Below are 12149 nucleotides of genomic sequence, written 5' to 3' on the forward strand. Positions count from 1 at the left end.
TCCATAACTATAACTGACTAAAGTCAGTAGCACAATGGCAAAGATGATGACTCGATGCTTTACCATGCTTCCTTTTATCAGTTTATGAAAGAACAAAGAGATATATAAAAAAAAAAGTAGAATGAATTCCACGGCTAATTCATTGGTCCGACTGGGATGAGGGAAGGGTCGGTCAAGATTGAAAAAAAAAAAAAAAAAGTCGGCGGGGAGGAATGATTTAGTGGAAAATTCTGTCTTTTGTATACACACCGTTTGTACTCTCAAACACTCACAAACTTTAAAAAAAAAAGTTTTTCATGGGCCATCACACATATATAAAAAGTCACCAGTATAAACAAATCACGTCAGGTACAGAAATAACCTTTTTTTGATATACATATTTAACCTGGTGTTTGAAAAAGATTTTCTATTTGTAGTTTTTTTTTTTTTATAAAAAAAAAAAAAAAAAAAAACGTCGTGAGGCATTTTTGCTCAATCATGTTATTTTGGGTATCTCACAATCCGAGAATCTTAAGTTCTGTGTGTTTGTCGTATCTTTGTGCAGCGCATGTGATGTATCAGAAAAAAAAAAAAGATTAAATGAACATGTGTATGTATAAAAAGAGTTAGTCAGTAATACGCACAAAACCGTTTCTTTTTTTTTTTTTCATACACAAATTCGTTAAAGTTTCAGCAAGCTTCTTAAATAAAACTACGGGCGTTCACGCTAGTTACTTTTCCGTCACTCATTTTTTAATAAACATCGCTTGTTCGGACATATCCTGTGGCCATCTTCTATTAGTCATTTCTAGTTTAATGGTTCGCTGACAGAAAAGGTTGCTACATATCCATAAAGAACTATTGGCTTTCAAATGCATGTTTGGATTAAAATGTCTTATATATTGTTATTTACGGTAGGAATCATAATCTGTTTAGAGGCTTTGGGCACAATCCTTGCTTTATAAATCGTAACAAGTCGTTATTGCCGTCGATTTTTTTTTTAAAAAACAAAAACTTACCAAAGTCCGCCAGTTTGACACAAGAGTTAAAAAAGCGTGTTACCTAAAATAAAATAAAAAAGAGACCAACTGTTTTCACTCATATCATAAATATTTTTAGAAGGTCACATTGATAGTGAACGACTTAGTCAACATTTCGAAATTCAAGTAAAATGAAATCTGATCATACAAAAATTCATCAACTCTTGAACCGATTCGGATCAAAAATTATATTACAGTACATTAAACAGCATGAACCAGCTGTTTACAATGAACAAATCAAATTCCGAAATCATGAACTCAAAGCGTAACCCTAACTCATCTACAAGCCTTGATGACTTGTAACTTTTTTGTTGTTGTTGTTATCCTAGTGACACAGACTCATACAATTGATATCTCGTCAAATTCAATTGGTATATGCAACGTTTTTTTATAGACAGGAAGGGTTGGATACACTTGTATCTGCCGCCCTTATAAAAGATTATGAGTAGTAAGCGCCTAAATTTTATAGGCTGTCACTTAGTAACCCAGGGTATGATTAAGTTGAATGCAGCCATTAAATATTACTGTCTTTACACCAAATAGAACAACCCGAGGAACCCAATTGAGTTTAAGACATATAAAGTAACACACGATCAACATATCAGTTACACTATCAGAAGAAGAAGAAAAAAGGATTAAAAACTGACATGATTTGCCTGCTACTCCTTAAGAGGATGAGGTGAATTTTATGCCTATTCAGTCTGAAACTGACTTTATGTCTGATCCTTCTGATTGTTTGATTAACAATATCTCACTTAGTGGGAATATGGTAGATTTCGTGTCGATTAAGATGAGAGCTGACCTCGAGTCGGCTACTACTGCCCTTTTGATTTTAGCAGCCGTAACTTGTACTACTATTGCAGAAAGACATAGCCTTATCAAGAAACGACAGTCTCCCACTTATATAAAAAAATTGACATACACATAATAGACGGGAATAACTGATGTTTGGCATCACCTACTATACAGAATGTCTGTTATTCATGCATTTGCCAAACGATGCTGGTTACACTGTGCTACTGAATAAAATAAAGCCAGCTTAATGGTTTAAAACCCAACGTAAGGTATTGAAATTATAGATCAGTTATAATCGTAAACAACAAGAAGCCATGATCAGTGAAACAGAATGATTCCAATCTCAAGTCTAGAATAAGCATGTCGTTAACTATAATCTTCTCATTTTAAGTTTCTTGAATCCCAATTTACATGAATTAAAAAAGAATTAAGTGAAACCGGAGATATCCGATATGCGTAGCTTCAATAGTGAAATTGTCAGGAGCAGACATAGTATACTTGGCTATGATGTGACGGGTAATACGCTATGGGAGTAACAATGACCCAAACTGTTTACTCCGTAGATTTGTTTTTTTTTTGGGCCTCTCTTTAAGCTCACAAGTTTTTAAAAAATCCTTTTGATTTTTTTTTTTTTTTTTTTGGAATTAAAAGTGTAGTAAACAATACTTCAACTATGTAAGGTGTGCATTAAATGCGGATGGATTTCATTCATTTATCTTTAAAAAAAATTACCATTCAACTCTGTGTCAAATGCTGATTCCATCCATGTGCGTAACATGACACCAAGGCTATAATGTTTCGCCTGATTCGTCCATTTGGACGAATTTTTAGTAAGTGTTTACCCATTTACTCAAAAAAAACGAATTGGGTAAATTTACCCATTTACTCGTTTGGACGAATTTTTTAGTAAGTGTTTACCCATTTACCCAAAAAAAACGAATTGGGTAAATTTACCCATTTACTCGTTTAGACGAATTTATAGTAAGCGTTTACCCATTTACCCAAAAAAAAAAAAAAAAAAAAAAAAAATCGGATTAAATGCATAATTAAGGTGGTGTATATTTTAAAATCAGCTCTCCCTTTCAGCCTTCAGCCAAATAAAAAACTTTCCTTTATACATATTGAGTCATTAAATACATTCATTCGTTTGAAAAAATTGGTTTGCAGTTTTAAAAGTTGATTATATATTTTATTTAAAAGAATGAAAGTAAGATTTATTTATATTTTGATACTTGAGGACAAATTGCTATGTAGAAGGATTACTACTTAAATGAGCTAAAAAGTAAACGGTACATGGCATAACATGAAAGCATTGATTATTCTGTATAGGAAGTAACGTATGATCTAAAAACAAGGGGGATAACCAAAGTTTTCTAAATGAATATTAGGTCAGTTTATGATAAGAAGACTCAAAATTGATACGTACTATTCCTTTTCTAAACAGAGTAGCCGCCACTACGGTAAAAACAAGAAGCTTAAGTCTGAAGAGATAATTAGAGAAAAGAAAAGCCATAAACGAAAAACACTTACTTATAGCACTGGCGTAGTACACTGCAAGCACGGCCTTTATACACCTGTCTATGCTGATTTAAAAGAGAGATAAGTAAGGGGAGGGACTTCAGAGATGGAATGATGAGTTTACCAGAGTGTAATTGCAAAAGAAGTAAGCCCAGACGTTTATTCAGTTACATGGTTACGAGAAACAAGAACGAATAAAAGTAATTTTTTTTAAAAAAAAAAACTGATTTATTAAGGTAAAAAGAAAAAAAATATATATTAAAAAAGAAAAAAGAAAAAAGGAAAAGGAAACAGAAAAGGAAAAAAAAAGACTCCGTTTATATGTACTTTTTAGAGGTTGCTGTTACGACGGAGGGATGACTGGAGGCAGCTAATTTTTTTGTATACGCGGCTTCTTGACAGCAGGACACTAAGACAGATACTCGTCTGCTTCAAGTAAATGGAATGAATGAGTAATTTTAAGGTTTGGATCTCAATTTTTATTCACCCAATCTGGGTAAGTATCCGCCCATAGACGAATGCTCGTCTGCTGCAGGTAAATGGAACGAATAAAGTAATTTTTATTTACCCAATGTGAGTAACACTATGGCGGAAAATTTGTTGACGATTCCAACAAATTTGTTGACAAAATCAACAAGTGCTACTGCCAAATAGTTGTTTGAGAAATAGCTGGCATCGATTTGTTTACCAACAAGTTTGTTGACAAAATCAACAAGTCTTGTTGATTATTTCAACAAACTTGTTGGATGTAACTTTGTTGCTTTTGCAAACAAATTTGTTTATTTTACAAACAAGTCTTGTTGAACTATTTAACAACGTTGTTGATTTTACATACAAGTCTTGTTGAGCCTTTCAACAACTTTATTGATCTTACAAACAATTCTTGTTAAACCTTTCAACAACTTTGTTTGATTTATAAACAATACCTGTTGGAAAGTCCAACAACTTTGTTGGTGTTTCAAACCAATGTTGTTTCGCTTTTTCATATTTTCATTCGTAAAACGGTATATAACAACCAATGGTTTTTAGATTTATTATCATTCAGTCATCATTTTATATAAAGTACAAGATAAATTATTAAACAGATTTTATTATCGTATATACAATGGCTATGGAGAAGCAGAAATATCTTTTATGATGATAAGGAAAAGAGTCTTTTTCGACATTCGTTCTTAAAGACGGCATAACCATAAATAGGGCACTAATACACATTTAAATAAGTTTACAGTCTTTTGCACCCGACATCGAACGAAACATAAAACCAAGAAAGAGTGCTTCGTATGAATGTATTGATCCTCTAAAAAACAAAATTAGAAACACAAAGAAGCGATTTAGAGTAATCTCAACCTTACTTTGACCGTACATCATAAAACAGGCGTACCGTTAGTCCTAAAAAATGATAAACAGGTATGTGAGCGATTATTAAAAAGATATATAAGTCCAAAAGACATACCATAACATCCTTAAATAAAGAGTGTTCTAATTTAGAAAAATAATTGAGGTGGTCCGCATTAGTCTTTTGATTTAGGAAGTATATGAGAAAACTTACAGCTTTATCCAAAGTGCGACTTCCTTTTTTTAAAAGAGATAAAGGAGTATAGTAGCAGCCTACATAAAGAGCAAAAATTACTCCTAGACTACCTGAATGAGAAGCGTTGTTAGTTATGTGGATAACGAAAACGCAAAACAGGACGCTTCAAATTGGAAGTTGAGTACCTTACATATAAGCAAAGAGCGATGGAAACACGTTGGGTTTATTAATAGAAGGTCCTCTTGAAGCTAAAAACAAAGCCAACATCGTTAATAGACACACGTATTACATTGGGAAATAAAGTTACCATATATTCTTAGTATTTTTTTTAAGTGAGTTTAAGAAGAAAGAAAGGAAGAAAATGTAAAAAATAAATATTGGGCTCAAGCCAGTTTTATTTGGTTTAGTGACCTAAAATCCGACAACTTATCTCTGCTTTACAACGGTACTACCGCAGAACATATTCCGGTTCCCACGAGCTTGTCAACACAAATAATGGTGTAGTAAAGGCGCCGTCGGACCTGGTTTAATGATACTGTGTATACCTCCTCTTTTTCAAAGATCATATCAACGAGCCCAAAAGAGGCAATAACTATGTTTTGTTTGCTGCATCCCACCTAAAGTAAGATTGGTTGCTTATCGTCATTATTTAGTTGTACAGACAATTTTTTTTGAACCTTTATAGTCACTACAACAATTTAACGAGTCTACTTTATGTCGGTTCCAACACCTTCTTTTTTAAGACGACATTTGATGGCGTGAATGATTTTCTTGTCTCAATTGATGTGGCTGAATTACATGGCGTGGTAGAATACAACAGGCTCATGCCAAAGGTGGTCTTACGTCGCTCTGGTCAACATAAGAATGTTGTTTGTCGCTTCAAAAATATCGTTTGTAACGTTGGCCATGTCCAATACACCAAGGCTGAAAATTATTGCACAGTCATATAGCGTCACATTATTTGGGAATTGCTATACTCCAAGATGGAGGAATGCGAGTAACCTTTAAGAAATACAGAAATAGAAATAGAAATAAAAATAAAAATAAACATGGACAAAATGACGTGAATGAATCTCAAACGTCTGGTTGAGAATAGAAAAATCCTGACACCAGAATTGATAAACAAATCTGCAATCAACACTTGTTGAATAATTCACCAAAGTTGTTGGCCAGCAACAATTCTTCTTTATAAAAACAAATGGTCAACAACTTTGTTGACAAAATCAACAACAGTTGTTAATTCTGTCAACAAAGTTGTTTACAACAAACAACAAATCCGCCATAGTGTAAGTACTCGCCCATAGACGAATACTCGTCTGCTGCAGGTAAATGGAACGAATAAAGTAATTTTTATTTACCCAATGTGAGTAAGTACTCGCCCATAGACGAATACTCGTCTGCTGCAGGTAAATGGAACGAATAAAAAAGCTTAAATTTTTGTGCAACGTTTATATTTTACTCAAAATGAACGAACAGTTACCCCTGGACGAATATTTACCCTTTTTGAGTAAATGAAGTAATTTTATTTTTTGTGTACCATTGTTTATTTACCCAAAATGAACGGATACTCGCTCACGGACGACTATCCGCTCAGATTTGAACGGATGCTTACCCCCAGACGACTATTCGCCCATTCGTCCGCATTTACTCTGTTTAAGTAAGTTTTTTTAGCCTAGGTGTGATATCTTTGTATCACTTTATTTATGTATGTTGATAGGCTATAGGTCACAAGCAGCAAAGATCTTTACTTCCCTATAGCGAAATACGACGATTAATTTCATTTTATAATAATGGGAAACCTTACCAGCTTACAGTAGAAAGTATGAAGCGCTATTTATGTTGGCTGTAATAAATGTATATATAATTCAAATTGTTAAGTTACATTGACGTCTTGATGTCTATTAGTTAAAGTATCATAATACCAACATTACAGCTACGCACACCCTGGCTGTCACTAAGGAAATTTGGCTGTCCCATTGAAAAAATTTGGTTGTCCTTAAGAAAATTTGGCTGTCCTCCTAATAAAATTTGGCTGTCCTCCTTATAAAATTTGGCTGTCCCCCTGAAAAAATTTGGCTGTCCCCCTGAAAAAATTTGGCTGCCCCCCTGAGAAAATTTGGCTGTCCCCCTAAGAAAAAATTGGCTGACAGATTCTATAACAATGTGCTCTCTAGACTTGCAAGCAGGTGACAAGCTGGTGACGTCAGTCTGTTTGTTTATAGCCAAGAAATTTTTTTTAGCCTTTTTTTTTTCTTTTTTTTTTCTCTTCGTGCCAAAGGTCATCGTTGGGGTGATTCCCGATGGTGTACATGAGAGCACACGACACATCTTGGACTCCAGGTTAGCTGCTTCATTCGGGTATTTCGTTATCAAGCCATTTGGGGTGGTCCCCGAAGATGCCAGGTTTCAAGGCTTTTGCTGGAATACTGAATGTAGATGGTTTGTTCTGGGTGACATCACCTTTCCCACTAGGTATATGTGGCAGCCCTTTGTGGTTCTTTAACAAGCTACTAAAGCGTTTTCAACAACACTTTTACCTTGAGGAGCATATTCCATGAGCCCCAGCTTAAGAGGGGAAGTTGTCTTTGGTGATTCAAAGTAATATTCTACTTGCTGGTTGTGCTGCATGAGTTGAAAGAAACGGATCCCTCGTCTGATCAGTCGGAATCGGCTTGTTGATAGGCATTTCTCATTAGTGAGCGTCCTGTTTGCAACGTTGAGAACATGGTGTTTTGACCTCTTTGTGGTGATACACGGGAGTCCTTTTTGCGAGCCATCAAAACTAATAAAAAGTGGGTGAGTGCACACGGAGACTGACTTCCTCGCAGTTGCACTTGGGCAGTTTTCTTTACTGAAACTGGCTAGCGAGTCTCCATTTTTTTATAGTAATAAAAACCACATTTTTTTTTTTTTTTTTTTTTTTTTTTACCTTTTATGTTATTTTTTAACCTTTTATGTTTACCTCACTGTAAATGGCTCGTATTTTGGGTGGATTTTTGCCTGTATATTGATCATACCCACCTATGATGCTGCGTATCTTTGTGTAAATACAATTTCTGACACCATATATTAGCCGGAGCCTGCTGACAATCACACAATATAATCTGGGCAGTTGAAAAGTAATAACCCTCAGTAGTGTCTCATATAAGCGCTTCAAGTAGCCCATATACCAACAGATCGCTTGGTGTTACACATAATAGGATCATACCTATAAATAATAAAAATTATCATGTAATGGTGTCGTATTTGGGTACGATCCACTTAAAGAATAATTAAGCAAATCGTCTAAATAAATAAACTATGAAATTAAAACAACCTTTGATGTTGCATATCAGCATACGCTTGTATACTGCTATACAACTTCTCCTACTTCGAGTACATACTTCTATATAAAGATTGCATGATTGGCCTAAATACGATATACGAATGACAGTTGGATACAGAATGCTATACCACTGAGTTACGATATCACCGATCGAGAAGAGAAACTTCTCAGATCAATCAAGAATTATAAGAAAGAGAAACTTAATATTAATAGTTCTCTCAATGGATTAGCTACCCAGAGAGAGAATAGAACAGCTATTAATATAAATGGTTCATTTACTTATATATTGATATAATTATACTGCTGATAAAGAGTATAAAGAAATAGTGTATGAATTAATGGATACCTAGCTTCTACAACCAAATATACAAATATCGATAAGACATTTTATATTTGGGATCGTAATTTATTCATTACAAAGATAATGAATAAATGATCAACTATTATGTTCTATTGCCAATTACACTTGACAAACAAGTATGCATCTTTTACAGTAACCGTTGCATGATCTGATAAATAAGTGTCTCGTAATACTAAAGATTTATTAGAATACTCATGCTCCCGATCCACTGATATGGGACAACGTTATCTGGAAACAATTCTAACGAGTAGTATCCATTTAACCCAAGGCGGGAAACAAAGTATAGATCTATTCCAAAACCAGAAAGGTTGACTCATCATTAAAACTCAGGAGAGTTGTGCAATATAAAAAGGATCAATTATTTCATAGCAGCAGAGTTCTTTTAGTCTATTTTTACCCCTAATAAAAATATACTTTTATCTCATTACTTTTCTATGTAATATTTTGTCAAATACCACAAATGGTTTATTTTTTCACAACATCTTGCAGAAGAAAAAAATTAGGTCCTTTTATTAGAAGTTAATTGAAGAGTATTAGAATGTAGAAGTTTCAACGTCTTCTTCTGAAGGTATTATCGGTGTCCTACTTAAAGAATTTATGGGCTTATTTCCAAAAACGCAGCCTAATCATCACATGATGAACAATATTGTTTGTGATGATTAAAAAGCCTACATTTGAACCTGACAACGATGTGGATATTATTGGCGCTCAGCTACTGCTAGATGGTTCACTTATTTTACTTACTGAGACTCAAGTTATTGTTAATGAATTGATAGAATAAAATATTTCTTGTTTAAATCATATGAAGAGTAAGCGTCTTTTTTTTATTATCATTGATTTTTAATTATTAAAATAAAGGTATTGAGAAGAAAAAAAGCTAAAAGTTCTTTAGGATTACGATATTTGGATTAAGTGTTTCCTTCTCCCCTGTTAGTAAGTCAGGTCACTCATCAGCATGAGAGGAATTATGCTTGCCGCTGTTTTTTAAGATGGGAGCAGCTATTGCGCATAAGATTTAATTTCACTTACTGTGGCGGTTCAATCTTGCCACGAATTCATCTTCAAGTAGATTTCAAAATGAAGTAAGGCTGTAACAGATTAACTTTGCATATCCATCCATTCATGGGGATGCAATTTTTGGACGAAATCGTTTCATTGGCTTTAAGTGGCAGCTATAACTGATCTCCCAAGCCTGTTTGTTTCAATCTTTAATACAAATGCAACAGTGAAAGAATGTATAATTAACAAGAAAAAAAACCCCGTAAAAAACTTAACTTCAAATTAAGCGGAGATACGCACAATCAACGTAGTAAAAACATCCATTATTATTAATGAAACGATTCCCTTTTAAAGGAAAGCTTAGATGTTCGAGTATACAAACGAGTATACAAAAAAGCAGTGTATACTCGCGATAAAAAAAATACCTGAAATCATATAGAGCGATTTGTGTAATATAAGGTTTATTTCTAAAAGGCTGAAATTTAATTTAGCCTAATCAAGTAGTAGATCTTTTTTCGCAGTAAAAAGTAGTAGTGGATGTTTCTAGAACGATCATGCACATGAGCGGTCTCCCATTATTTATTACAAAATATACAGTAAAAACAATGATGTCTTCAGAACACATCCTTCAACGCGTTTGTTATCAGAGCTTTGGTCTGAAAAAACGCGCATAAACAGACAATATAAACAGATGGAGGTAGCATCATTGGTCACTAAATAGATTGGTAAGGGAAAATTAAAAGATATCACTATGACGTTAATGTTTATACCAAAAGTATATCTTATCAAAGTCACATCTGATTGGCGTAAAAAAATAGATGTAGATCATCAAAAGTAAACAAATTCATCAAGGAAAGATCTTGTTCACAAGTGTCGAAATGAATGCTACTGAAGAATTTTCTATTGATCCATATAAATTATTAAGGGATAAATTCAGGTTTTGTAAAGGATGAATACATTTTATGACCTGCAGTATGCATCCAGACGATGCTTGATTTAAGCAATTTGCATGATTTTCCCATACAAAAAAAAAAAAAAAAAAAAAAAAAAAAAAAACAATTATTACATAAAACTTTTTTTTTTTGCTTGTGCTTTATAAATACCCTTCCCTTTTTTTTCTTCATTTTCTTCTTCTTCACGCAGTTTTATTGTGGATAAAAACAGTATGTCTACTCCTGCCAGAAACTTGAAAGGTAAGTTTTTTTTTTTTTTTTTTTTTTTTTTTTTTTTTTTTTTTTTTTTCTTTTTTTTACGTTCCCATGCAAAAACCAGGCGCGGTTGATTAATTTTTTATTTCATATAATAGACTTTATTTGTAACAACATGGAACATCCAGCAAGTAGCCAAATGGTTCTTCCATCACTCAATCCACCGGGACATACACCTTGTAAGCTCCCATCATTTGCTGAATTGGCTGCATCCACTTGTATGCCTACACGAGTAGGATTTCCACCGCTTGGTCTTTTCCCTCGTCCAACCCTCATTAGTCCTAAACCTGGGCTATTCACTCATCGTCAACCTGATTTGGTTTCTCGCTCTAAGCCCGGTTTGATTCCTAACTCTGGAATTCTATCCACTTCCCAATCAGAATTCAGTGCATCTTCTCAAAATGAACTACCTGTTCAAAAAGTATTAAAACCTGAAGCATGTACCGAGCCTTTCCGAGTTCATCGGCCTCAAGCACTTCGCCCAATTGAACCATTCCGAATTCATCGGCCTCAAGCACTTCGCCCGATTGAATCTTTTCAAATTCGTCGACCTCAAGCTCTTCGCCCGGTCAATCTTAAACCAACTCTTCGCGGCTCTCCACAACCGGTGGTACACAGTGGTAATGAGCCAGTTACTGAGCCAAATCCCGCCGCTCATTCTGAGCATAATCCTGCTGCCGTATCCACCGAGGTACCTATCAGAGTACCTGTGCGAGAGAAGAGCCGCAGGGGTAGAAAACCCAAAGCAAAATCCAATCCTGAAGGCGTGGCAAAGGCACCAAAATCAGCAATAAAAAAGAAGATAATCAAGGCTACTGAATCTGGAGAGTCATGCAATACTCCCACGATCAGGAAGTCAAAACGCCTAGCGGAAAAGCAAGCTTTTCGTAAGGCCGTTGCCGAAGAGGAAGAGAGACAAGCGGCTGCGATGTCCATTCGACTGGTGCAAGAACGCATTGCTATGGAAGCGAATCTTGAGATTGCTCAAAAATTCCGAGCCGATTTCACTGAACAAGCGGGCCATGTAGAAGAAATAAGACCCATCCAAACAGACCAACCTTCTGCCCAATTTAAATTGTTGCAACAGGATGCGTCCTTTCAAAAGGCAGAATCATCACATCAAATTTCACGTGATGCTAATGATGGGAATGCGCCCCATAAGGATGGTCAGCCCGCTTTTAAGTATTTGACTAGTGGTAGGAAGAAAAGAGCCGCTGATACCTCTGTCTCTCACAAGGATTACGATTTGAATGAAATTGAAGAGGAGGCGCCAAGGAAGAAGCGTGAGAAGACCGATGTTGGACGCCCGAACGTAAAGAGAGTCAAAGGAAAGGGCAAGCCCTCGCATACTCGTCGTGGTAACCCGCCCAAGTAAACACACACACACACACAC

General features: G+C 35.0%; 1 protein-coding gene across 1 annotated transcript; it reads left to right on the forward strand.

Annotated features, from left to right (window-relative positions):
- Positions 1 to 10697: 10697 nt before the first annotated feature.
- On the forward strand, positions 10698 to 12131 carry EV154DRAFT_576480 (uncharacterized protein; the record flags this gene model as incomplete). Its single annotated transcript, XM_051606493.1, has 2 exons — positions 10698 to 10741; positions 10855 to 12131. The coding sequence occupies exons 1-2, from the start codon at positions 10714 to 10716 to the stop codon at positions 12129 to 12131; spliced, it is 1305 nt and encodes a 434-aa protein (XP_051452670.1). The 5' UTR covers positions 10698 to 10713.
- Between the last annotated feature and the right edge of the window lie 18 nt (positions 12132 to 12149).

The sequence above is a fragment of the Mucor mucedo genome (assembly GCF_025094135.1).
Source record: "Mucor mucedo strain NRRL 3635 chromosome Unknown EV154scaffold_138, whole genome shotgun sequence".
Taxonomy (NCBI): Eukaryota; Fungi; Mucoromycota; class Mucoromycetes; order Mucorales; family Mucoraceae; genus Mucor; species Mucor mucedo.